Here is a 24,013-nt window from a genome sequence, read left to right as displayed (position 1 = left end):
AAAGTGTTAAGTAAACATTGATTTAAAAAAAGCTCTAGTTTCACTCAAAAAATTAAATTTTGATATATCATATATTAAGATAAATCTACCAATGGACTGGATACTTTATCAATATTTAGTAATATTTATTTAAAACAAACTTCTATCTTGCTGAAATAAATTTGAAGTTGAAACTAGACCAAGAATACTTGGTAAGATTTTGTGTTTTGCCCAAAATAAAAAAAATAAAGTTGAGAAAATGTAAAACAAATGACATGAAGTTTGGATTTGGTTGTTTTAATCAAATACTGTACAATATTTATGAAACTTTCTGACTTTCACAAATTAAACTGAATCACTGCTGCAGTATTTAGAGTAAAGATTTAAAAATAACAGCTTTATTAAACATGAATGGGAAACAGAACAAATAAAGCAACTAAATGAGCTGCTGGAAATATACAGTAAAACAGAACTGGGACATAAAGGTGAAAGATTTAATCTGCATACAAACAAAGAGGAAAATAAAACAGACAATAAAAACTGCCTCCAGGTCAGTTCCCCTTCTACCAGTCTGCGACGGTGTATGGTTTCATTCTTTGCTCTGATAAGCATTTCCTTCAATTATGCAGATCAAAAAAATGATTAAATATATCTTATAATTTAACTAAATTGTATTAATTAGTTTGGTGGATGAATAAATTCAAATAATTTAGGCGCCTCTGTATTGTTTACTTCATATGTTAGGATAGTAACTCACTCAAGAGGAATTTTGATACAAAAATTATAAAAAATAAAAACTGGTTTATAATAAAATAAAGACACAACCAAAACAGTTATATTACCCAATGAAAATAACCCAAGATTGTATTTCTTACAGAAAAGTTTGCCATATTTTTGTCTTATAGTACCGATGGAAAGTCCATGTTTGGCATTTTACACACATTCTGGTGCGTTTATCCAAAATAAAACAATGTAAATCTTAATATCTCACAAACAACAGATTAACATACATGTAAAAGCCTGACAAAAACCTTACATGGTAGCAGAAACACTAAGTATTCACGATTAATTGATTTCTAAATTCATTATTGTGAGGCTAATGAATACTGCAGTTTGGCAATTTCATACGTCAACTGGACCATATGCATAAAAATGGCTGACATCCATACAAAAAATGTACAGACACAAAACTGAAAACAATGAAATAGGGAACATGACTGTTTCCTCAGCTGAGTCAATCTATGAGAAAAGAAATAAAATAGTAAGGAAAAAGACTAAATACATTTAAAAAGCTATTTATTTAGAGTAAAATGATGCTTACCTTGATGGTCACTGTTCCCAAAGAATCCATTCAAATCATATTTCTTTCCTCCTAAAGGTGAAAATACGCAGCGTCATAAAATGGGTTTTTTTTAAAAAAGAGCCAGATATGCATCTTTAATGTGATGATTCTGTAAAATTTAAACCTGCCAAAGCAAAAAATAAAAAATCCAATAAAATATATGTTAGATTACTTTTGCAAGAAAGAGCTATTAAATGAGAATTATGGTGCAAGTTATCAATTAATAAGTAACTCTAAAATCGATTGCTCATAACGATTAATTTGTCAACATTTTCTTTAAAAAGTGTTGTTTTTCATCAAGACGGTCGATCTTTCCACAACACAAAGGACTAAATATATGCTGACTTTAAAAATATATATATAAACAGACATAAAAAAAAAGAAAATTGAGTTTATCTCACATTATTAAGCTTAGACAGCGCTCAAAATTAACCGTGCATTTTATTATCAAGCCTTTTTATATCAGGTTACAATTTTCTGCCAGCATATCCACGCTTTCGTAGCACATTAATACTTTTTGGTTAAGAAAATCACGTTACTCCACCGTCGACTGGCTGAATGATCGGTATAAAAGGTGAAAATTAAATCTCTTATCGAGTATTTATTTTTCAAAACAACTAAAGGACTTTGGCGGGTGTTTATATGTCAAAACAGAACCGAATAAAGTGCATCTTGTATCCCAAACATAACTCCCAAACACAGTAACGGATCGTTACTGTGATGGTATGGCTCCGCCATCTTTGATTCTCTATCAACGGCTCTTCAAGTCAGATGACCAGCGGCGCCCTCTGCTGGATGGCGGCCGAACTACAACACTAAAATGAGGTCTAATAGCTAATCTATTGGAACTAATTTGAATAAAACAAACTATTAATAATCTCCTGTATGAATAATTTTGCAAAGGCCTGCAGCACAGACTGTACCAGCTCCAGGACTTGCCTTGAGGGTGGAAATGCAGCTTGAGTTGCTGCTGAATTTGTATCTGCCGAGGCAGCTTCAGGTCGTCCGGATTCTCAGACAGGTGAGCCTCGCCCCGCGTCTCTGCCACAGGTGAAGAGTCCAGGAAAGCCGCAGTGCCGTCGGATAAATCCTGCACACCTTCATCCGGTGTGAAGGAGTCTACAAAGTCCGGCGAGTCCTCCAGGGACGGACTGGGAGTGGGAAATGCAACCGCTACAGACGACAAGGTTTATATTCAGATTTAAACTTTACATATTTATTTATACTTTAACAGAACTTTGTTTCAATTATGTTGTTTGATTTACCGTTTGGCTTCACTTGTCCTTTTAAGTAACCCGCGTTCTCTAATCATCACAAAAAAAAAGAAAGAAAAGGAGTTAAATTAAAGCTGCAGTACGTAACTTTTATATTTAAAAAATTACACGTTTGTTTCAACTGTCACCATGTTCTGTAAAATCTGCACAAATATCAATCTGACTGAGCTAGTATTGCAGAAAATAAATCCACTGCTCCAACCAATCAGAGGCAGGAGGAGGGTCTTAGCACTGTCAATCTAACTAGCTTCAACAGGCTAAGCTAGCAGAAGTGTACAGAGGATGATTGGCAGCACTAAGACCCGCCTCCTGGCTCTGATTGGTTGTTTCTAGTTAGCACTGGGGGAGAGGTGGAAGCTCAAGTCCCCCCCCAGATTATTTCTTACCTTGATGTCAAAACAAATATGTAAAAAATAAATTAATTAAAAGTTCCATCCTGTAGCTTTAGCTGAGCTGCATGAGTTAACTCAGCTTATACTACAGACCCAGACCTACCTTGGACTGCAAATGCTAATGATGATTACAAGAAAAAAAATGAAATAAAACAGAAGTTGGTTTCATTTATCCATTTTTAGTAAAAACTGCTTCCTGCACCATAAGGTAATTCTGTGTCAGGAGGCTGACGGTCATAAATTAAACCCGTTGTATCTGCAAAAGCCAATCATGCACCACATTTTTAATCCATTATAGGAGTTTTAATAATGCATTCTTCATGTTTTCTACCTCCAGCTGCAGATTCAAGAGGCTGAGTCTGCTGAGCTTCGTGTTTACCTGCTGGGATTGAATTAAATTATAAACTGCTGCAGAGCAACAGATAATCTGAAAATACCCACAACACTTTATAAAACACACCGTATTTTCCTGATTTTGCTTCTCCAAAACCAAGAGTCTGTGGAGCGTAGGGAGTCTCTCCACCACCTGCAGTGAGTTCCCCATAAAGCAGATCAGAAAACGAACAAAACACCTCAAAATTAACTAAACCTGAAAAATCTTGACATGTCAGAAAAATCCAACCTTTACTTAAAGTACATTTATTCAAACTATACTCAAGTAAGTAAGAACATTTTGTAAAAGAAACAAAAAATTCTAGTAATTTTTTTTTTTGCAAATTGCAAACTTGATCTGGTAGCAACTATGTGGACCGGCTGTAATTTTAGCAATTTAAAATTTTCTTTTGCATTTTCTGTGCAAACTGTTTAATCTGGATTATCACCCCTAATAATAAGTGTTTGTCACATCTTTTTCCATGATTTTTTTATTCTTTACTTTTGTCTGATTTAAAAAAAAATATTTTTTTATCTTTCACCCGTTTTATTTTTCTTTACACTTCTCTTTTCTTGTCTTTATTTTCCTTTTCTCTCTTTTGCCTTTTCTGGCAAAGTGTTTATTACACTTTATTCACTGAACAAACTCAACTGACTGTTGCAGTTTCCTGTATGTAACAACTGAAACACCAATCATCAGTTTTTACTGTGATGAAAGCAAAATGATCAATTTATGGAACAGAACAACTTTGCAAGTTTTTTTGTTTTTATTGTTTTTCTTACATGACACTGCAAAACACAAAACCTTCCCAAGTAGCTTTGTCTAGTTTCTAGTGCAAATATATTAATACACTTGAAATAAGACAAAACTAACTTAGAAGTAACTTTTCAGCAGGATATTGGAGCTTGTTTTAAGTCAGTAAGACTTTAATACTGACGAAATCCTAGGCACACATATAACATTTTTCCCATAAGTGAAATAATCTCTCAAAGAAACAAGTATTTTTTTCATCAATATTAAGGATTTTTGAGTTAAAACAAGGTCCTTTATCTTGCAGAAAAGTTACATATAAGTTGGTTTTGTCCTATTTCAAGTGTTTTAAGATATTTGCACTAGAAACTAAATGAAAACTACTTGGTAAGATTTGGTGTTTTTGCAGTGCACTAAGTGGAACTGTGTCAAAATGTGCAAGTAGCTGAATTATCAACACGTTGTATGAAAACAGAGCAAACATGCTAATGTTAGCTTAGCCCAGGATCCTGTAAACTTTACAATTTGTCAATTTTGAATTGACTAAATCAATTTTCAATCAATTCTGCGTCTTTTTGTTGTGTTTGATTAATCTCACCATATTTTGCAGATGATTTCCCGTTATATCCAAATCCAGAAGGTGCAGGATGATACGGTGATCCAATGAGGCCTGAATGACAGAAATGAACAGAATCTGATTATAACCATGCACAAACATGATGTAGTTTTTTTTTTTTTTTTCTCAGATTCATACTACACATTTAATCAGTTTCACATGGTTAATACCTGCATTCATCTTAAAATTAATCATAGAAAAATAAAAGTTAATGGAGTAAGCCATAAATAAAAAACAGAAGTGTATTGTTTTGAGTTTATATTTTCATTGGCTTTAATTTGCTTGTTTCTCCTTTGGATTACCGTAATATTTGTAGTATTTTTCTCAACTTCATGTCTGAGGGTTATTCCATGAATATTTCATAGTTTTAACATTCTCCTTTTTACCGTATTGGCCGGCAGAAATCGCTTCAGGAGTAAATCCAGCTGGTTGAGCTTCATAAGGAAGAGTCCCATAACCTGAACAGATTATTAACATTTGAGATTTAATTATTAAAATGACAACAGATCCAAGTTTGTACCATTTTTACCTGGTATATTTCCATTGTTACCCAGGCCTAAAAGTTGCCCACCGTTTAGGACGCCTCCATATCCTGAACAAAAAGAAGAAAAATACAATTAATAGAAATGATTTTCTGCTAAAAGGAAGCATATTTTTGATTGTTTGATTTAAATATAAAAATGGAAGCACAGAGTTTTATCTAATAACCATATTTTGGAGACAAATATCAAAAAATCATGCTTTGCATTTTGTTTGCTATTTCAATTGTCAGGTTTGTTTGAACTTCACTTTTCATCTGAAAAGGTAAAAAGTACATTGAAAGTCATAATTTCAATATCTAAAGTCTCAATTATTAGATACAGGTTTCCAAAGGAGCAAGCCTTCTTAGAGAAGTTGAAATTTTGATTTCCTACCTTATAATTTTGAATTTCTGTCAAAATTATGACAGAACTTCTCATAATTATGAGTCTTTCTATCTCAAAATTGACTTAGAAATTATGATTTTCTGTAATAATTATAACTTTGAAAGTCAAAATGAAGATTTTCTATCTCATAAATATAACCTTTTTACATCAATCATGAGTTTAAAAGTCAAAGTTATCCCTTTATTTCAATTATGACCATCAAAGTCAAAATTTGAATGTTCAAACTCAATTATGACTTCCGCTGGGCTTTTATTTTTTCTTTTATGGCAGTGATGAGCTTCCATACTGAGGACTTAGGACTGATAAAACATTTGCTTGTTTGGGTTGTTTCCTCAAAAGAGTGATCGTTCTTAATAATCAAGTTCTCACCGTATTTTCCCGTTTCTTTAGCGTCGCCTGCAGGCAGATGCGGGTTAACTCCATAACCTGAACAGACATGAGACAAATCACGATGCAGTGATGGAGGCGAAACTTTGCAGCTGTCGCACACATACCGTAGTTTCCTGCCCCGTTGGTTCCCAGATGGACGGGTTCCCCAAACTGCAGCCCGCCAACCCCTGAAGCAGCACAGACAGACCGACACGTCTGACTGGACAGGTCACACGTTAGAGGTGCTCTGCTGCTGCATGAAGCTCACCGTATTTGGAGTTTGATTTCTCCGCAGTCAGTCCGAGCGTCTGACCACCAGGAGGCGCTCCGTTTGGAAGAAGGCCTGCATGCTGAGCCTCCAGCTGACTTATTCCTTAATGAGTTAATGCAAAATGAATGTGAGGAACTGCTGCGCCGTGCACAGAAGAACAGTCACGTTGTTTTTTACCTGAAAGGTGCTTTAAAACAATCGACCACAATCTTCTTCTTGCTAAACTAACTTATTTTAATTTCACTAATAGTGCCCTCTGCTGGATGAAATAACTACGACAGCGTACTAGAACCACCGTCAATACATAAAGAAAAAAAAATAAAATTTTGACCCCCAAAAAATCAGAAATTTTGAGAATGTTGGAAAATTGAGACAAAACAATTGAGTTTCAAAAGTTGAAAATATTCTGAAATTGCAAAGTCGAAATTAATTGTTGTTTAGAAAACTTCTGAGATTAAGCTCAACATTTTGAGTTTTCTCACAAATTTTCAAACTTTTCAAATTCAAATAAATTTTTTTCTAGAAAATTAATCTCAAAATTTTAGTCTTTTTTTTCTTCAAACTGTTCAACATTTCAAATGCAGAACATTTGTCATTAAAACCAGAAAGTTTCAAGAAAAAAGTGGAAATTTCTGTTTTTTTAGTAAATTTTTGAATTTTCACACTCAAAAATTTCCAAGTTTTTTTCTAGAAAATTTCTGAAATTAATCTAAAAATTTGTGAGTTTTTCTAGAAAAGTTTTGACATTTCAAATGTATACGTTTTTTGAGATTTTAAAGAAAATTCTGAGTTTTTAGTAAATTTACTAATTTTTTCCATCTACAATGGCCCTAATATGTCACTGTAAATATTGGTCTGACAGAAAATAAGCAGCACCAATGGAAAACTCCAAATCTACCTTTCTTACCTGCTCAGCTGGAGTCCCACAAGGCTCCATACTGGGACCAGTCTCATTTAACCTATGTGTTAATTTACTGCACATATATGCTGATGATACTGTATTGTATGTTGATGGAAAAACTAAAAATGAAGCTGATTCAGTATTTTTTGGTGCCATGATACCAGTTTCTTTTGTCTACATCTTAACATTAAAAAGTCTGTTTTTCTCTTGCCAACGGATGAAAATGAGCTGTTATGCTAACTCTGGCATATTTACATTGGTGCTAACTGCTGTTATTAATATGCATTGTCCTAATTTAAATAAAAAAATAAAATAAATTATCTCACCGTCAATTCCAGCAGGAGCTTCACCAAATGAAACCTGAGTGGTTCCCCCTGTAAAACAGGCATCGACAGATTATTTTCATACATTTAGTGACATTTTTAGCTAAATATCTTCTCTGTTGTCACGTTGTTCAGACCCGACTGTTCAGCAGCAGGCAAAACTTGACCAAGAGCTGCAGAAAGAAAAAAACTTTAATATAAACCAAAACTGATTTTCTGCAGAAAATGTTCAAATATTCTCCTACTTACATTGTCATTTAAAGACACTAATCTAAAAAAAAAACTGAACATGTAGACAGAGAACATGGTTCTGAACATGTAAGGAGTCGTATTTAGCGTCAAACCTCCATATAGGTTTCCGTATCCAGCTGCAGGGTAGACGCCTCGTCCGTAACCTGCAGCCAAACAGATCAGTTTACAAAAGTGCATCCCACATTTTTAAAATCAGAATTTTCCCACAAACTCCTACAAAATAAAAGCATTTACCAGGCTGAGCAATTCTTCCTCCGTAGGGATACGCAAGACCTGATGGTACAAATCCACTTATAGCAATCAAATATAAATTACATGAAAAGTCTAACTAAGGAATTTCACCTGCTCCATGTCCATTACTGAGTCCTGGAAAGTTGAATCCTCCTAAAAATTAACATAATTTTATTCAGATTCAGCTGAGAAACAGGTAAACGGATCAACCTGCTGCATGCATGAGAATAACTGGTTCCTTTTTCCATCAGGGTTTATTTTACTAAAGATCAAATCACATAATAACCTAAATTTAATGATTTGATGAAAAAAATATTGGTAAATAAACCAAATGAAGAAGATTAATTATTTTACAGCAAGAGATCTGTAGAGAAAAAAAAGAAAATTTAAAACGGATTATAAAAAGAAAAGGAAAAAAAAAATCAAGTAAAATTACATAAAAATAAACAAAAATCAAGACAAGAGGAAAAAAAAGTATAAAAAATGAAAAGGATAAAGAAATGAGGTAAAATTACATGTAAAACAAGAAGGAAAAGAAGACAGGATAAGAAAACAGATAAAATAAAAATAAAAGATCAGAACAAAGAATAAGAAAAGTTAAAGAGTAAAAAAAGCAAAAATAAGGAAACATTTGCTGCTCTGCATACCAGGTCTGTTTGCTTTAGCATCGCCTCCATTCCCTAAAGAGTGAAAATAATTATTTTAAATTTTATTTAGCGTTTTCTAAATGAATCAGCAGAAAGTTTAAAGAAATCCAACGCAAATTAATGTTAATTTTGATATAAAAATAAACCTTTAAAACCCTAAAAATGGAGTGACTCAAGAAATCCTGTGACAGTGTTGGATCTATGTATGAATTTCCCTTTAATATTTTACTAAACTCCTCAGTAAACCAGCATTTCACACTAAAATTCTCACTAACACAGTAAATTTACCAGATTTTAGCCTCTTCATCCATTGTCCGGTTGGTCCACAGCCTGCAAACCAAAACAAATGTTTATCATGCACACATTTTAAGAATTAGGACCAAAACACTAAGAAAGTAATTTTTTTTCAAATAAAGAAACTAATTCATGGTTTTAACTAACCTAAGAAAATAAACATATTAAAAAAATTTCAACCAAAACACACAAAAAGGTTAATTTTTTTCAAATAATGAAACTAATTTGTTGTTTTAACCAACTTAAAACTATAACAACAACATGCTACCTGCATCTAATCTGTTCGTTCAACATAACTAGATGCTGTTAAACTGAGATTAAGGGAAATTGGACAAATGTTCACCAGGTTTGGCTGCTTTGGCTCCTTGAATTCTCCCATTTTCTGAAAACAAAAGGACAGAAATTTCAGAATATTTTTCCAAAACAATCATTTCAGAGCCTCTCTGTCATTGTTTACAAGGATTATATCCATTCAGTGAGTTAAACTGGCAATTCAACTCATGCACAAAATGCAGAAGAACAAAGATATGTTATGATTGAAACTCAATAAATAAGAGAGAGAAACCATTTGGTTTGGTGCAACATATAAAGTCGGATTTTTCTAGACTATAACAGGCGGTTAGACTGACGTCGTGCAGCTCAGCCAATCGTTTTGTCCGTTTTCGTTTCTGACGCATGCAGTCTGACTCCAGACTCAGTTTACCCGTTTCCCCACTAGGGGCGCTCTTGCTCTTGCTGCCCGTTGCTGCAGCTGCGCTCAGTGTTGCATCAGGACGGATGTTTTCTGCAGCAGCGGCTTTGGTTTTTATGGATCTGGTTCTTTCGGGGTCAGCGGTTCCGTCTTCACCAAAAACAACATCTGATTCTGCAGAGTTTTGATCAGGATCTCCAGTCATAAAACCTAAAGGTTTTAGATTTACACGTTTACCACAAAAAGCTTCTTTAAAAATCTTATAAATTACTGTAAAAGCCTCAAACTCAGGAAGTTAACAGTCCGTTGGTAGATTGAGCTTAAGACATAAGTATTTTTTAACTTTGATTATTCAGAATTTAAGAAGAAAATGTGACATTGTGCTTTATGATGCACCGCAAACATGGAAACGTCACCACATAGTCATCAGTTTACATCTTTATGGGAAGTTAAAAAGTATCATTTGTTTAGCGGTTAATAGAAACTTAGAGTAAAAAAAGTGATTTATATATGTTCAAATGTACAATATGCAGCGTCAGAATCTAGTCACATTAGTGCTAATCTGTGAAAAGTAAAAATAAAATCAATGAGGAAGTTTTCAGGTTATAAAATAAAACTGTTATTTTAATTTTTTTTTTAAATTTTAACAAAAAATGTATTTTTAAAATATTAAGGGAATACAAATATTTATTTTGAATAAAATCTGCAATTCAATATGTGAAAATCTTTAATCTTATATTTTAAACACTAAGGGTTTTCTATATTTTGCATGTAAATTACTTCAGAGGCATTGTCTTTATTTTATGTACTACCAAAAATATTTTAAAAATTTTAATCTTAAACTTCAATATATTTTTTGAAATAAAAAAGAATGCAAGAAATATTTAGAAATAAAAATACACTAATATATTTTTCATGTACATTTTTTTAAAGAAAATTATTTAAAATACTAAAATCTGAACATTTTAACTTTTATAATCTTATATTTTTGCTATTTTTAATATACATATTTTTTATTTAAAAAATATTAAATTCTGAAACTGAATCGTTATATTTCCATATCAAGGTTCAGACTATTATTTTTATTTGAAAGATGTAAAAATATATTTTCTATATTACATACATTTTCATATATACTACAAAAATATATATTTATATTTTATATAAAATCCAGGAGAAAAGGATTATTGAGAGGGGAAAAAATAATCATTTTATTGCCAAAAAACTGCATAATGGAAATTATCCACCCAATTAAAGAAGACATTAATGATGAAATAAATTAAATTAAAGGCGCTTGCCTGGAGAAAGAACCGATTCTGGTTCTGCTTCATATTTGGTTCCTTTTTGACGCAAAGTTGCCGGTTGGAGTCCGTGCTGAGGCTCTGGGTATCTGTGTGCAGCTGGAGCCGATTCTGGACCAGAGCCCAGGTGCAGCTGGTTCTGTTTGTAGGCTTTGTCTTGTGACGCAGGTGAAGCCAGGTTCTGGTACTTCTCGTTTGGGCCCAGGTAGTGAACGCCAGCGGTGGGACTGGAAGCAGCAGCCTGTTGCTGAGTCGGCAGGACTCGGCCTTTCAGGCCGTTTCCGCCCGATGAAGCTGCTCCTCTTACAGATTGACCTTTTCCAGTCACCGACCCGAAACCTGGAAACCAGAAACAAGCGACAGAGCCACTTTACTGATGATATTTGACGTGAATAAGGGGTGACATGGTGGTCTTCCCGCCGTCAAATCTAATAAAATTGGTGTCAAACGTTTGTTGTGTTTGTGCAGCTACAAGTTTAAAAGATTACTAAATGTTCCAAGAGGTCATGAAAGGTCAATCAGCCGCCGCACGCTCTTCAAATCAAACAAAATGGATGTCAATCAACTATTTGTGCTACTTTTGTTTTCAAGATATTAATGAAAGTTTAAAGGTCAAAAGGTCAACCTGGCCCCTCCCACCTTACCCAAATAAAAACAGATTGGTGTCAAATGTTTGCTGTTTGTGCAGCAATAATTTTTATTTGTACTGCTTTTGTTCCAGAAAACATTTAAGCATTTATTAATATATTTAAAACAATAGTGGCACAAAAAAAAGTTGCTGCACAAACGTTTGACACCAATTTTGTTCTATGCGAAGACAGTAGTGGGAATGCAGCAGAATAATTCTAGCTGTCCAATGACTCCATTTTTTTTTGTTTTTACCTGAATTACCTCATTTGCTATTGGCTAAAGCAGACGTACCCTCAGGTTGGTGTTCGTAACCCCCCAGCGCAGCAACACGTCCAACTCCAAGGCCTCATGGGAGAAATGAACACACAGTAAGGTTAAAAATCTAAATTTTGGAGAAGTCAAAAATTATTTTAGAAAAAAAGAGGTAAACTGTGAAGATCCTAAGGGGGCATTGCTTCCCTTCCAGAATGCAATGTTTTTAGGACTCTGTCATTGTAAATCCAGTAGCAGTAAAATCAGCTGACTAAACCTTCTTGAGTTCCACTACGGTTGCTAGGCAACTGGCTGGGCTTGGCTGAGGTTGCTAGGCAACGGTGCAGTGCCCATCCACTGTGACTCAACATTTGGGAGGTTTTTGAAACAGCTCATTTTCCAGACAACAAAAAACATTAATTTACTGCCAAAAAAATTGGCAATAATTTTTTATTGCCAATAAAAAAAAAATTTTGGCAATATTTTTTTAAATTATTTTTGCTATTTAAAAATTTGCAAAAATAATGTTTTTTTTTTTTTGGGGGGGGGGGGGGTTTGCAACAGAATGTTTTTAGAACCAATTAAGACCCAAATGGAAGTGTAAACATTAAAAAAAAAAGTATTTTTGGTAGTAATTACCATTCATCTGAGGACCAAATCCTTTCACAGCTCCATAACCTTAAGTTAAACGACATAGTTAGCAAATGTTCAACACTGTAAACCAGGAATGTTTAGGTCTCAATCGGATTAAAACAGAATCTGGTACCTTTATGGTTGGATCCAAACCCATTAGGAGTTGCTCCATTTGAATACCCTAAAGATCAAACGCATTAATAAAGCATCACCCAAAATAGTTTAACTTTTAACTTTTATTAAATGTTTGAAACATGAGTTACCTAGTTGGGGTCCTAAAGCAGCTCCTGTGGTACTTCCATATCCTTCAATTAACAAATGAAATCAAATTACAGTACGATTGATAAAAAAAAAGACAACTTTGCTCAATAGTTATATTAATTCTCTTCTAAGCACTTTATAAATCATTAATGACTGTTTATTACACATTAATTAAGAGTGAGAAGGCCTATATATTATATCTAGAGTTGTTATATTTAGCATTTCAGGCTACCTTGTAAGCACAATAAGCATTTGTAAATGTAATTTTTTAGCATATAGTCTCCTTCTTACCCTTATTTAATGCATAATAAACAGATTGTGATTTATAAAGTGTTTATAGATGAATTAATAACATATCTCTAAACTATTTATTAGCCATCTATAAGGTGAGTCTTACTGTAAAGTGGTACCAAACAATCTATTTGCACATAGATTTTATTTTGGTAAGATTTGGTAATATAATCTAAAACAGGAAAGGTTTATTATGTTCTAATGTCAGGCACTGAGGAATTAAAAAAATCTGTTATACATTATTTTATAGTTTGTGAAAATATCTTCTTTCAAGTGGATATTATTGTGATATATAAGGAATGTTGTTACTATTAGGTAACAAAATCCTTTAAAAAAGAAAATATAAATAATCATGAGTGAAACACATGAAGAATGAAAATGAGTCAAATAAAAATGATGGAAGAAATCCTTAATTTGCAGCTGTACTGCTTCTTTGTATAAATAAAAACTGTGCCTGAATAATCACCTGCTTTAGCAGCCTTGGCAGCTCCAGTCCTTGAATTTCCAAACCCTAAATAGTTACAAACCAACAATAAGTATGATTAAATTCACCTTGTATATCTAATAATACTAATACATAAAGTAACTGACCATTTGGTGATCTGACTCCAGCACGACCTTTTGCAAGATAACAATTAAAGTGTTGAAAATGTGTCACTGTTTGTAATTGTTTTGCTATATATTTAAGTATAAACAATATTTACCATTGGATTGTGAACCTTGTCCATTGGATACACCAGCTGAAGCACTGTAACCTAAAATATTAACATTACTAAACTGTGCTGTTCAGAAAAACATGGAAACAGTAAAAAAATAAACAAAAAAAACAGTTTTTGCTCAACAGAATCAACAACCTTTCATTGGTCCCTTTACGCCATTTCCATACAGAGATCCCAGACCCAAACCAGCTCCACCATAACCTCCACTGAAACCTTTAAACACATTTTATACACAAGAAGTACCTTAATAAATGACTTATACTCCTTGTTTTCCACATATTGTCATGCATTTCATTGGGATTTTAGGTGAAGGATCAATATGCACCTTTAGTTGGATGAGTTCTGTAACCATTGCCACCATACACTGCAAAAAAAAAGAAGTTTTTATAAGTGTGTTATTTTGGTTGACTCCTGCGACAGACTGGCGACCTGTCCAGGGTGTACCCTGCCTCTCGCCTGGAACGTTAGCTGGAGAGGCACCAGCAACCCTCCCGACCCCAAGGGACAAGGGTGTAAAGAAAATGGATGGATGGATTTTGGTTGACTCAGCACTTAGTAATAAACTACTCACCATTCCCTTGGTCTCTGGCAGGATGGGGGCCTCTGATCTGTCCCGTTCCCACAGCTGGGCAGAGGAGCATATTTAAAGGTTTAGTGAAAGAGCTTTGAGTTCTTGGACAAAGAATTAGACAACATTACCTGGACTATAATGAGGACGGCCATATCCCTTCAGGTGGTTCCCTCCATGTGCCTGACCTGTGAAACAAGGGTCAAAGATGAAGGTAAACACATAGCAGACAAAAAACCCAACTAGGACTACAACTGAGCTAAAGATTAATCAACTGTTCTGAATTGGATAAACAAATTGGCACATTCTTCCGAATGTTCATTTAAGCCTTCGTTAAATATTGGAAATAAATCAAAACAATTAAAGAATTCCATTTATAAATAAGAAAAAAAGCATTTTTACTTACTAACACGCCTTTAGTGTAGGCTTCATCATTTGTAGCAAAGGATACAAAAAACATAATCCTAATATCAATATGATTGAAGTGAAGTGTAGGGCTGATCTAGTGATTACTTTTAGATTAACCAATTAATGATTGGATAACAATAGGTGCTTTTTTTATTTTTTACAGAGTTTGGACCTGGTAAAGCTAAAACTAGCAAAAAGTTTTTTGTGTTTTTTTTTATCTTAAATGCAAAACGTATAAATTCTTGTAGAGCTTTGGCTCAATTACTCCACTAAATGTGTTGTTCTTTCAGAAAATTACATTTTTTGAGTCTGAATTTGAGTCGGTTAATGGTTGATCAAGTACTAAATTAATTATGTTAATAATCGATTAATCACGATTAATCATTTCAGCAACACAAAAACATGTTTCTGACTATATTTTATGTTTTTTTTCTTACCATTTGGCCTTGCTCCGTTGCTACTGGACGCTCCAGCTACAAGTCTTTGACCTGAGGAATGATTGGTGTATTTAACATTTAACAGTATTTATATTTAACTTCCAAACTGTCTTAAACTTTATTTTGGAGTTACATCTAAGCTCAGCGCTATCTAAAATACCGTTGTCTTTAGTGCCTTGTCCTCCATATCCACCAGCTTGAGCCCCGTAACCTGAAACAGTCGCATTCTTCAATGTAAGAGGACATTTTGGTGCTTTTCATTATTACAAAAACATTTAAATACAATCAAATACATATTTCATACCATTGCCTTTATCTCCTTGCCCACCGTACGCTGCAGCATGAGCACCGTAACCTGTAAAATAAATATTTCCAACTATATAAAAATGGCAACCAATCATGTCCAAACCCCAACCAAGAAAAGGAAACTGGGAGCTGAAATAAATATTAATTTCAGCCAAAACTGCCAGATAAAAATATAACACAAAAAAAAACAGGTTTAAAAATGTTACATTTATTCAGAGCAATTAAACTAAAATGTAACTTTTTGGTCTCAATCATAAATGGTAGATTTACCATTTACCAACCCAACCTAACCATTGACATGGAAGGTTTATGCTTTGGAACCATGAATTATCTGAAAATATTGGAGAATTTGCTCATTAACCTGGAAGCTGAACTAAGGGATGGGATGGACGTTTCAAGAAAACAACGATCCAAATTACTTCATATAAATTAGGAAAAAGTTTCTGTGGAGTTTCTCGGTCTCCTGACCTCCATGTCACTGAACGTTTCTGTTCGTATCATGATTTAAAAAGAGCAAACGAAAGTAAATATGAGTGGAAGAAAGAAAGTTGTTCTCAGTTAAATAGGCAAAAAAAAAAAGAATTGTGCCAAAATTATGTGTCTACTCTGAATAAATCTTGGATTATGCATAAACACAAGTTGAAATACCGTAGCCTTTGGTTGCTTGTCCTAAATATCTACCAGCTGGAGCCTCATAGCCTGCAACAGGAGTAACAACTAATTAAAGAGAGGTTTCTTAATGGCTCTGTGTGAATTTAATAAGTTATACAACCTTTGATTTGTTGTAGAGTGGTTGGTCCAGATATAACTCCATACCCTGGAATAAGCACACAATGATTTTAATGTCTGAATACAGTCAAAACAATAAAAAAGCTGAAATATGTATTCAATAATTGTTTCTCTTATAGTAGAAACAAATGAAACAGAGGAAAACATTAAATATTTGTTCCTTGGTAAGCAAAAAAACTACCACAGGACAAATGGCTTTGCTGTTTGGAATAACAAATTTAATCTGCAGCATCCATAGAAGTAAAACTAAAGTAAAGTTGTCCTAACACAAGTCTAACGTCATCTCAACTGGCCCGATTTAAAAAACAAAACAAAACACAGAAATCCTATAACAGGAAGTACTTTTACAAAAGTAATTTTGCTTGAAATATTCATCTCTGCTGGTACTTTCAACCTCTTGCATTCAAAATTGTTAAAGCCCAAATATACTTTAACACTTTCCTAACTCATATTTAGTTATCTGTAGTTAAAGTGTTTGCTTTACCGTTGCCTTTACTTCCAAATACACTTTGTGAAGCAGCTGCAGCACCGTTACCTAAAACAGACAACGCCGCAGCTTTTCATCACTCATGACTGTTATAAACACTGGTGTTCACTTTTGCACACCCAACATCTAACCAACTTTCCAAAAATACCGTTGCCTTTAGATGGTTGTCTGCCATATCCACCGGCTTGAGCACCAAAACCTGAGATTTAAAACATTTAAATCAATGTTTTTCTGTTAAAAAGCGAATTTGTTAAAGCGAGTCGCACCACCTTTCATTTTTTGTAGATTTGCTGGTCCGGCTTTTGCTCCGTATCCTGCAAAAACAATAAGAGAATAATGAAAACTAAACTAATTATTCCCACAAGAAAGAGACACAATCTGTATTTACCATTAGCGGCTCCAGTTCTTCCTCCTGGAGTGAAAACAAATCCAAATAAAACAAAAAAAAGCAGTGCTTCTCATTGGAATTATACAATAGCAACATAATTTAATCTATAGTTTAATCATTTCCATGAACGATTCTAGAGCTTCTTTAGCAAACCACAAAACTGCCGAAACACTGAACTGCTTTAAATCGAGGCTGAAAACTCACCTGTTGATTAGCTGCAAGTAAAACATTGAACAGATGTAATGTTTATTTCTCATTTCATAATTTGTGATTGTATGATGTAAAGCACTTTGAACTGCCTTGTTGCTGAAATGTGTATAAAAATAAATTTGAATTTGATTTAAAGAAGGTAGCACAGCAGGTTTGTTTCACTAAGGTCATATTTTTACATTTTACGAAATGAAAAGCTTTATTTGTTAAAAATAATGGATAAAGTTGTCATAACTAGTCAGTCCAAGTCTTGGATCGAACTTTCAAATCGTTTATTGGTGGATATCAATAATTAATTAGTTTTTTGTTTTAAATATCTGAAATACTGCCAAACTACAGCTGTGGCCTTTCCGGTGTTATCCAGTTTTCACTTTGCACTGTAGCGAAATCTTAAACTGCTACTACACCAGTTACTCAACAGGTTGTTGCTAGGTAACCGAAGAATGAGCGAGTTGCTAGGCAACCAAAGAATGAGTGAGCGAGTCGATTTAACCAACTTTGCTTACAGAATGAGGAGGAAAAACTTACCATTTATTCCAACTCCTTTGTTCATCCCAGCTCCATAATCTTTTAATTAAAAGAATTAAATATGTGGTGAGACGTTTGATGCTAAAGTTAGCAAGAGAAATAAATTACAATTATATTTTTGTCTATACTTTTTCGGGTTTAAACTTCAAATAAAATATGAGCATTTCAACCTGCAGTGCTATTTAGTTTTCACACTGACCCATTCCTTTGTCCTAATGACCAACCCAAAAAAAACATATAAAAGAAATGTCTTAAATAAGTGAAAAACATGAGTTTGAAGCTGAATCAAGTGGTTTTGCTTTACCTTTCGATGGGATCAGGAATGATGCCGCCCTGCCGCCGTTGTGAGGCGCATTTCCTGGGAGAGTTAGGAATCATAATTAACTGAATAAAAGCTGTGATCTGTTCAAAAACAAATCAAAAGAAGAGATTATCTATTTTAACACCAAAGAGTCTGAAGGGATCACCAATAGGTCGGTACTATAACCTTCAACATCACAAAATAAATCTGGTAAAATTTGAGATGTAATAAAATTTACAACAAGTTCAGGCTGATGTAGTGAAGGTAGATGAAGATGGATGGATAGAAATGTTTGAGAATGTACCTAAAGTATAAAAATTAATGATTTCTAGAGATGAACAAACATTTTGACCACTTACATTTTATTCACTTTTCAGTCATTTGGAACGTCGATGTGCATTGATGTGTTTTTACCGTCGACAAAAAAGCTAAATTTTCCTCTCACATTTTATTTAATTTCATTTATTTTATTTGGGACATTGTGCATTAATAACAATTTTGAAAATCATCAATAAAAATTACAGCCAAAGTTGATTTCCATTGTTTGTCCCCAAACTAAATATCACAGGTTGAGTGACATAAAATTAATACATGTAGAAATAAAAATACAAATATTTTGGATTGATTTTTAGTATAAAGTTTCATTAAACTATCACTGTGATACAAAAAAGTCCTTTCTCACCAATATTTTTTTAATTAATCTGTTAAAAATCTATTATTTTAACTCTTTATTCTAGCAAACATTCATTATCTCTTTAAGTAATTTTATATTTTCCTTGGAGAATATATAACTGGAGAAATTATGCACAACAATTTCTCCAATTTAAAATGTTTCGTACTGAAGTGTCCAAAACCGACAAAACAATCTGGAAATGTGATTCTGGAAAAGCACCAACTATCTGCGGGAACCCAGATTAACTGCAATAATGCTGGTGAGGATCTTTCTCTGTAAAAATTACATGTTATTTTATCTGTTTGTGCTTTTAAAATAACAGGATTTAAAGTTAAAGGCCTGAATTTACATCTCCAGTTTGTGATTAAAAACTAAAGCTTAAAAGTTTCCCTTTTAAGGAATTTGCTGATTAGTGAAAAATGAAACTTAATTTATGTATGGACTCATTTCTTTGTCAAAGATTTTAAGGAATCCTTGAAAGTATTGGAGAGACTGTCTAAGCGCAGTAAAACTGTCCTCCTCTCACAAACAGATGCTACATTTAGACAGCTGCTGCCACTGAAAACTCCCTCTGATTGCACAAACCAAACCCAGATCAGAGCCACACAGGGAAGATTTACGGCCGCTCCTCATCTAACGCCAGAACCGTAGAGAGGTTGGTCATTTGCACATCGTCGTTCTCAGATTTCAATTTCGCACGACTGTTTGAAATTTGATAGACAAACTCGACCAGCTCACTGCAAAAACACAAAATCTTACCAAGTATTTTTGTCTAGTTTCTAATGCAAATAACTTAGAAAACTTGAGTTAAGACAAAACTAAAAGTAACTTTTCAGAAAGAAATAAAGCTTGTTTTAAGTCAATAAGTCCTTAAGACTGATTAAAAAAAATATTACTAGTTCCATTGGCAGATAATTTCACAAAGACAATTTTCCCGTGTTATAAGTGAAATAATGTGACAAGTCAGAATTCTCAAAAAAATGACAGAATTCTGTGAAAAGTTAATTATGCTAATAAAGACAGAATTTTACAAAAAATTCTGAATTTTACAAAAAATTCTGAATTCTGCAAAAGTCAGAATTTTACCAAATACAGTCAGAGTTATGAGGAAAAGTCAGAATTCTACAACAAAATTCTACGAAAAAGTCTTAATTTTATCAAAAAGTCAGAATTCTGTAAAATGTTAATTATGTGAATAAAGTCAGAATTTTACAACAAAAAAAAGTCAGAATTCCACAAAAAAAAAGTGATTCTTTACTTTTTGTGGTTCTAATCATCTTCCATATCCTGCTTTGTTTTACTGGGATTTTATTTGACAAACCAACACAAAGTCCAACAGAACCATCAGCTCCAACCTCATAACTCACTCTGAGGATTTCACCTTCCCGCCACAGCGTAGCAGACGTGTAAAAACATGTGCGGACACATTTCACCCTCAGACTATAATCCATTCAGCTGGAAATTTCCCAGTTACTTTGACAGGCTGGTGAAAATCTGACCCAGTTCCTCTGCTGAACATCTGAGCAAACAGCTTCAGGTTTCGTGGTTATTTCAAAAAACGAACAGCATTGTCAGTAAACTGATAAAACCAGTGAATTTATATACAAAAATGACACCAACTTAAATGCTACAAAAATTTACCATTTAAGTTGGACATTAAATGCTACTTTTACTACAATTTAAGCAATTTAGACAATTTTTTTGTTGTGCAATTTGATTGTGAACTAACAGAAGAGTGAATCGGAGGGTAAAGAAAAAAACATCCAAAAACATTAAATCTCTGTTTTAATTCACAAGAAAAACACATAAATGCAACAAAGCATAGTTTTAAATCAATATGTTTAAAAACGTGTTAAATTAGAGGGTAGCAAAAGGTTTGAAGACTTAAAAAGCAAAAAGACATTCTTAGAAAACTACCTGTAAAATATCATGAGAGAAAAATTCTCAGAATGAAGAAACTAAAAAATATGTAACTGAATTAAAAGGTTTTTTTAGTCAAAACATTTGGAAATAATCCTCAGAAGACTTAATTTTTTAGAAAAGTGCAATTAAATTGCAATGTAATTATTGTATATTAATATATAAATTAGAATTTAACTGTAATTCTCAAAAATTAAGTCATAAGCCAAACATGTGAATCTACAAATAAAAACAAAAAAAGTAAATTTCCATAAAATAACTGATAATTTAAAATGTTCTTGAAAAAAATGAAAATTTCTGAACTTCAAAAGTTGCAAATTTTCTACTTTGGAAACTCAGAAAAAAATCCAAAAGTCAAAACTGTTCATTTTTGAGCTCAGTTGTTTTTTAATAGAAAGATTCTGAAATTAATGTAACAATTTATTAGTTTATTTCCTTGCAAATTTTTTTACTTTTGGAGCTCAGAAATGTCCTTTTTTTATAGAAAATTTCTGAAATCAATCTGAAACTTTTTGAGTGTTTTAGTGGAAATTTTTTCGACCTACAATGGCTCTACTAAACCATTGTAGATTTTAACATTTTGATGCTGAAACCTAAATTTCCCCATTGAGAAACAAAAATTATTTCTATTCTACTGTCTGTCTAGTTGATAAAAACAGATTTTCATATGTGCAGAAACTCACCGCCTGTGTGTGCCGCCTGCACCAAATAAAGAACCAGAACTCCCTGAAGGACAAGCTGACCCGCCATGTTGGACCTGGAAAGAAAACCCGGGTTTAGACCCCAGCAGAAGAGGAAAGGTGGAGGAGAAGTGGGAGAGGTTCCCGGGTCGGTAGGGGCTAATATTCAGTCCGGGGAGCCCGTCCTCTCCAGATCCTCCCCTGCTTGTTGTGAGGTGCACCCAAGGAGAACAAACATTGGATAATTACACTACTTCAAATCCATCACCGCTTCACTGAAGAACTGGGGATTGGCTGTTTGCTGTATTAGTGTGAAAGAATTACATGTAAATAATAAGGTCTTTGAAAACCTGTGTAAAACTTGCTGGTGTTATGAATCATATTTGTTTCATTTTTACAGTACCGTAAATGTGTTCTGTAAATGTTCATAATGTTTGCATTTTGAGTTGGGTAGTATAAGAATTACTACCCAACACTCTCAATCCCAGTTAAATTACATTTACTTTAACATTTTTGAAAAAATGTACTTGTAGGAGTATTTTTACTGCGCTGTACTTTTTATTTTTACTTGAGTAATTTAATTATGAAGTATTGCTCCTCTTACTTGAGTAAAGTTTCTGGTTTCTCTACCCACTGAATGAAAAACTAATTCACCAGACACAGATCTGCAGTTTGTGTTAAAGGTTCATAAGTTTCAAATTAAAAGAAACTGAAAACTTTTCTTTTGCCTGATTTTGTTATATTTTAACTTATAATAATTGTCATTTTTGTCCTTAAAATACCAAAATTTCCACTTAACTTTAGATTTTGGTCCATCTGATGATGCCATTTTTAAATATTAAATGATAATTTGATCAGTTACTCAGTATTGAGTAGACTTTTTACCAAACACTTTTTACAAGAGTAATTTCTTGGACGACTACTTTTTACTTTTGAGTGCAAAGACTTACTACTTGAGTACAAATTTTAGGTTCTCTACTCACATCTGATGTTGGGGAATAACATTTCTTTTAAGATTTACAGAATTTCGCTTAGCTTTTATAACAGGGGCTGAACATCGGAAGTGCAGCAAACATTATGTAATGTTAAGATACCAGCTAATATTAGCTCTATAGCAATGACATCTTGCTAGCGGACAAAATACCAGCTAGCAGTAATATTCTATTCACAAAATACAATAGGTTCATCTTACTTGTGAAAAGTTATCCACCGAACCCTCACGTCAATAGTCCGTCGATTTTAACACAAATATCCCGCAGTACTGGGGCATCTTCTGCTGGTAGTTTAGCTAAGCGGGCAGGACCATAGACATAATATAAGGGTAGACGCCGCATTGGCTGCTCCGGCGCAGGAAATACGGCGGCCATCTTAGAGCGGTATAAACTCCTACTTTCCTCAATCAAAACAATAGACGATGCCTCAGCTCTGAGGGATATTATTGTTCGGATCTATGGATTATTGATGTGAGGGCTCCACAGACAGCATTTCACAAGTAAGATGGACATATTATTGTGTATATATTGTGATTATATTATATATTAGAATATTACTTTACTGTATTTATGTCCACCGGCGAGATACCAGCTAATATTAGCTGGTATCTCGCCTAGCTGGTATCTGAACCCGGTGTAATACGGGTTCAGCCCCGCTATGAAGACTAACTGAGATTCTGTACATCTAAAAATATTAATTATTCTCTAACATTGACTTAGATTATATGACACAAGAGCATTAGAAATGAAACAATATAACACATATTATAAAACTTATGTGTTATAACATTCACCAGCAAAGTTTACACAGGTGGTAAAGACTATTATTTATATGTAATTCTTTCACTAGTAAGATACATCCCAAATCTTCCGTTTTTGTTTTGAAAGTTTCATAAAGACACGATGTGAGGAAGAAGAGGGAGAAATCTATAAAGAGAGACGAATTCACTGCAGCAGGATGGATCTCATCAGATTTTGGACTTAATCTCAACTGCTGAATCTCTGAAGCTAGAAGTCGGCAAAAAAAAAAAAAAAAAAAAAAAAATATATATATATATATATATATATATATATTTTTTTATTTTATAAAAAAAAATTATATTTATATATATATATATATATATATATATATATATATATATATATATATATATAAATATATATAAACACATATATATATATATATATATATATATATATATATAAACATATATAAACATATATATATATAAACATATATATATATAAACATATATATATATATATATATATATATATATATATATATATATATATATATATATATATAATTCAGTATTAATTATTTATTTGTGCCATTATGAATCTTTATTTGTGTTGTATAGTTATTTAAATATGTATTGATATTACTAAATAATTTATTAAATAAATTATGAACGGCTGTGTGCTTTGTAATATGCTCTTTATACATCAATATCAGAATATTCCATTCCTATTCTATTGTTTTAGCCACTAAGCATATTTAAATACTTAAATAACTTAAATAACATACTTAAATAATACAATTGTTTATAAATGTAGCTTTGATAGCTGTTTGAATAAGGTTTCCAGTAACAAAAAAGCGTGTTA

At 33.0% G+C, this 24,013-nt stretch overlaps 1 protein-coding gene and 1 long non-coding RNA gene across 2 annotated transcripts; both read right to left on the bottom strand.

Annotated features, from left to right (window-relative positions):
• Positions 1-260: 260 nt before the first annotated feature.
• Positions 261-1,783, bottom strand: LOC148153750 (uncharacterized). Its single transcript, XR_015766392.1, has 2 exons — positions 1,301-1,783; positions 261-1,218 (listed from the first exon to the last, which is right to left on the bottom strand). It is a non-coding gene; the product is annotated as an uncharacterized LOC148153750 (long non-coding RNA).
• Positions 1,784-1,856: 73 nt separating this feature from the next.
• On the bottom strand, positions 1,857-22,710 carry cmn (calymmin). Its single transcript, XM_088001082.1, has 44 exons — positions 22,606-22,710; positions 21,417-21,490; positions 18,144-18,197; positions 17,840-17,878; positions 17,102-17,125; positions 16,983-17,027; positions 16,862-16,912; positions 16,711-16,761; positions 16,210-16,254; positions 16,086-16,136; positions 15,436-15,486; positions 15,292-15,342; positions 15,132-15,182; positions 14,418-14,474; positions 14,290-14,343; positions 14,044-14,082; positions 13,854-13,931; positions 13,704-13,754; positions 13,591-13,617; positions 13,466-13,510; positions 12,711-12,752; positions 12,581-12,628; positions 12,454-12,492; positions 11,854-11,907; positions 10,930-11,271; positions 9,644-9,841; positions 9,284-9,322; positions 8,935-8,976; positions 8,647-8,679; positions 8,111-8,152; positions 8,003-8,041; positions 7,861-7,911; positions 7,654-7,689; positions 7,520-7,567; positions 6,290-6,394; positions 6,147-6,209; positions 6,022-6,078; positions 5,256-5,318; positions 5,113-5,184; positions 4,709-4,780; positions 3,448-3,513; positions 2,587-2,625; positions 2,245-2,494; positions 1,857-1,875 (listed from the first exon to the last, which is right to left on the bottom strand). The coding sequence occupies exons 2-44, from the start codon at positions 21,481-21,483 to the stop codon at positions 1,857-1,859; spliced, it is 2,790 nt and encodes a 929-aa protein (XP_087857208.1). The 5' UTR covers positions 21,484-21,490; positions 22,606-22,710.
• Between the last annotated feature and the right edge of the window lie 1,303 nt (positions 22,711-24,013).

The sequence above is a fragment of the Poecilia mexicana genome, unplaced genomic scaffold, assembly GCF_051168715.1.
Source record: "Poecilia mexicana isolate PSO_F unplaced genomic scaffold, ASM5116871v1 scaffold_19, whole genome shotgun sequence".
Classification (NCBI taxonomy): Eukaryota; Metazoa; Chordata; class Actinopteri; order Cyprinodontiformes; family Poeciliidae; genus Poecilia; species Poecilia mexicana.
The sequence above is the reverse complement of the archived record's forward strand: the minus strand, read 5'-3'. Positions and strand labels throughout refer to the sequence as shown.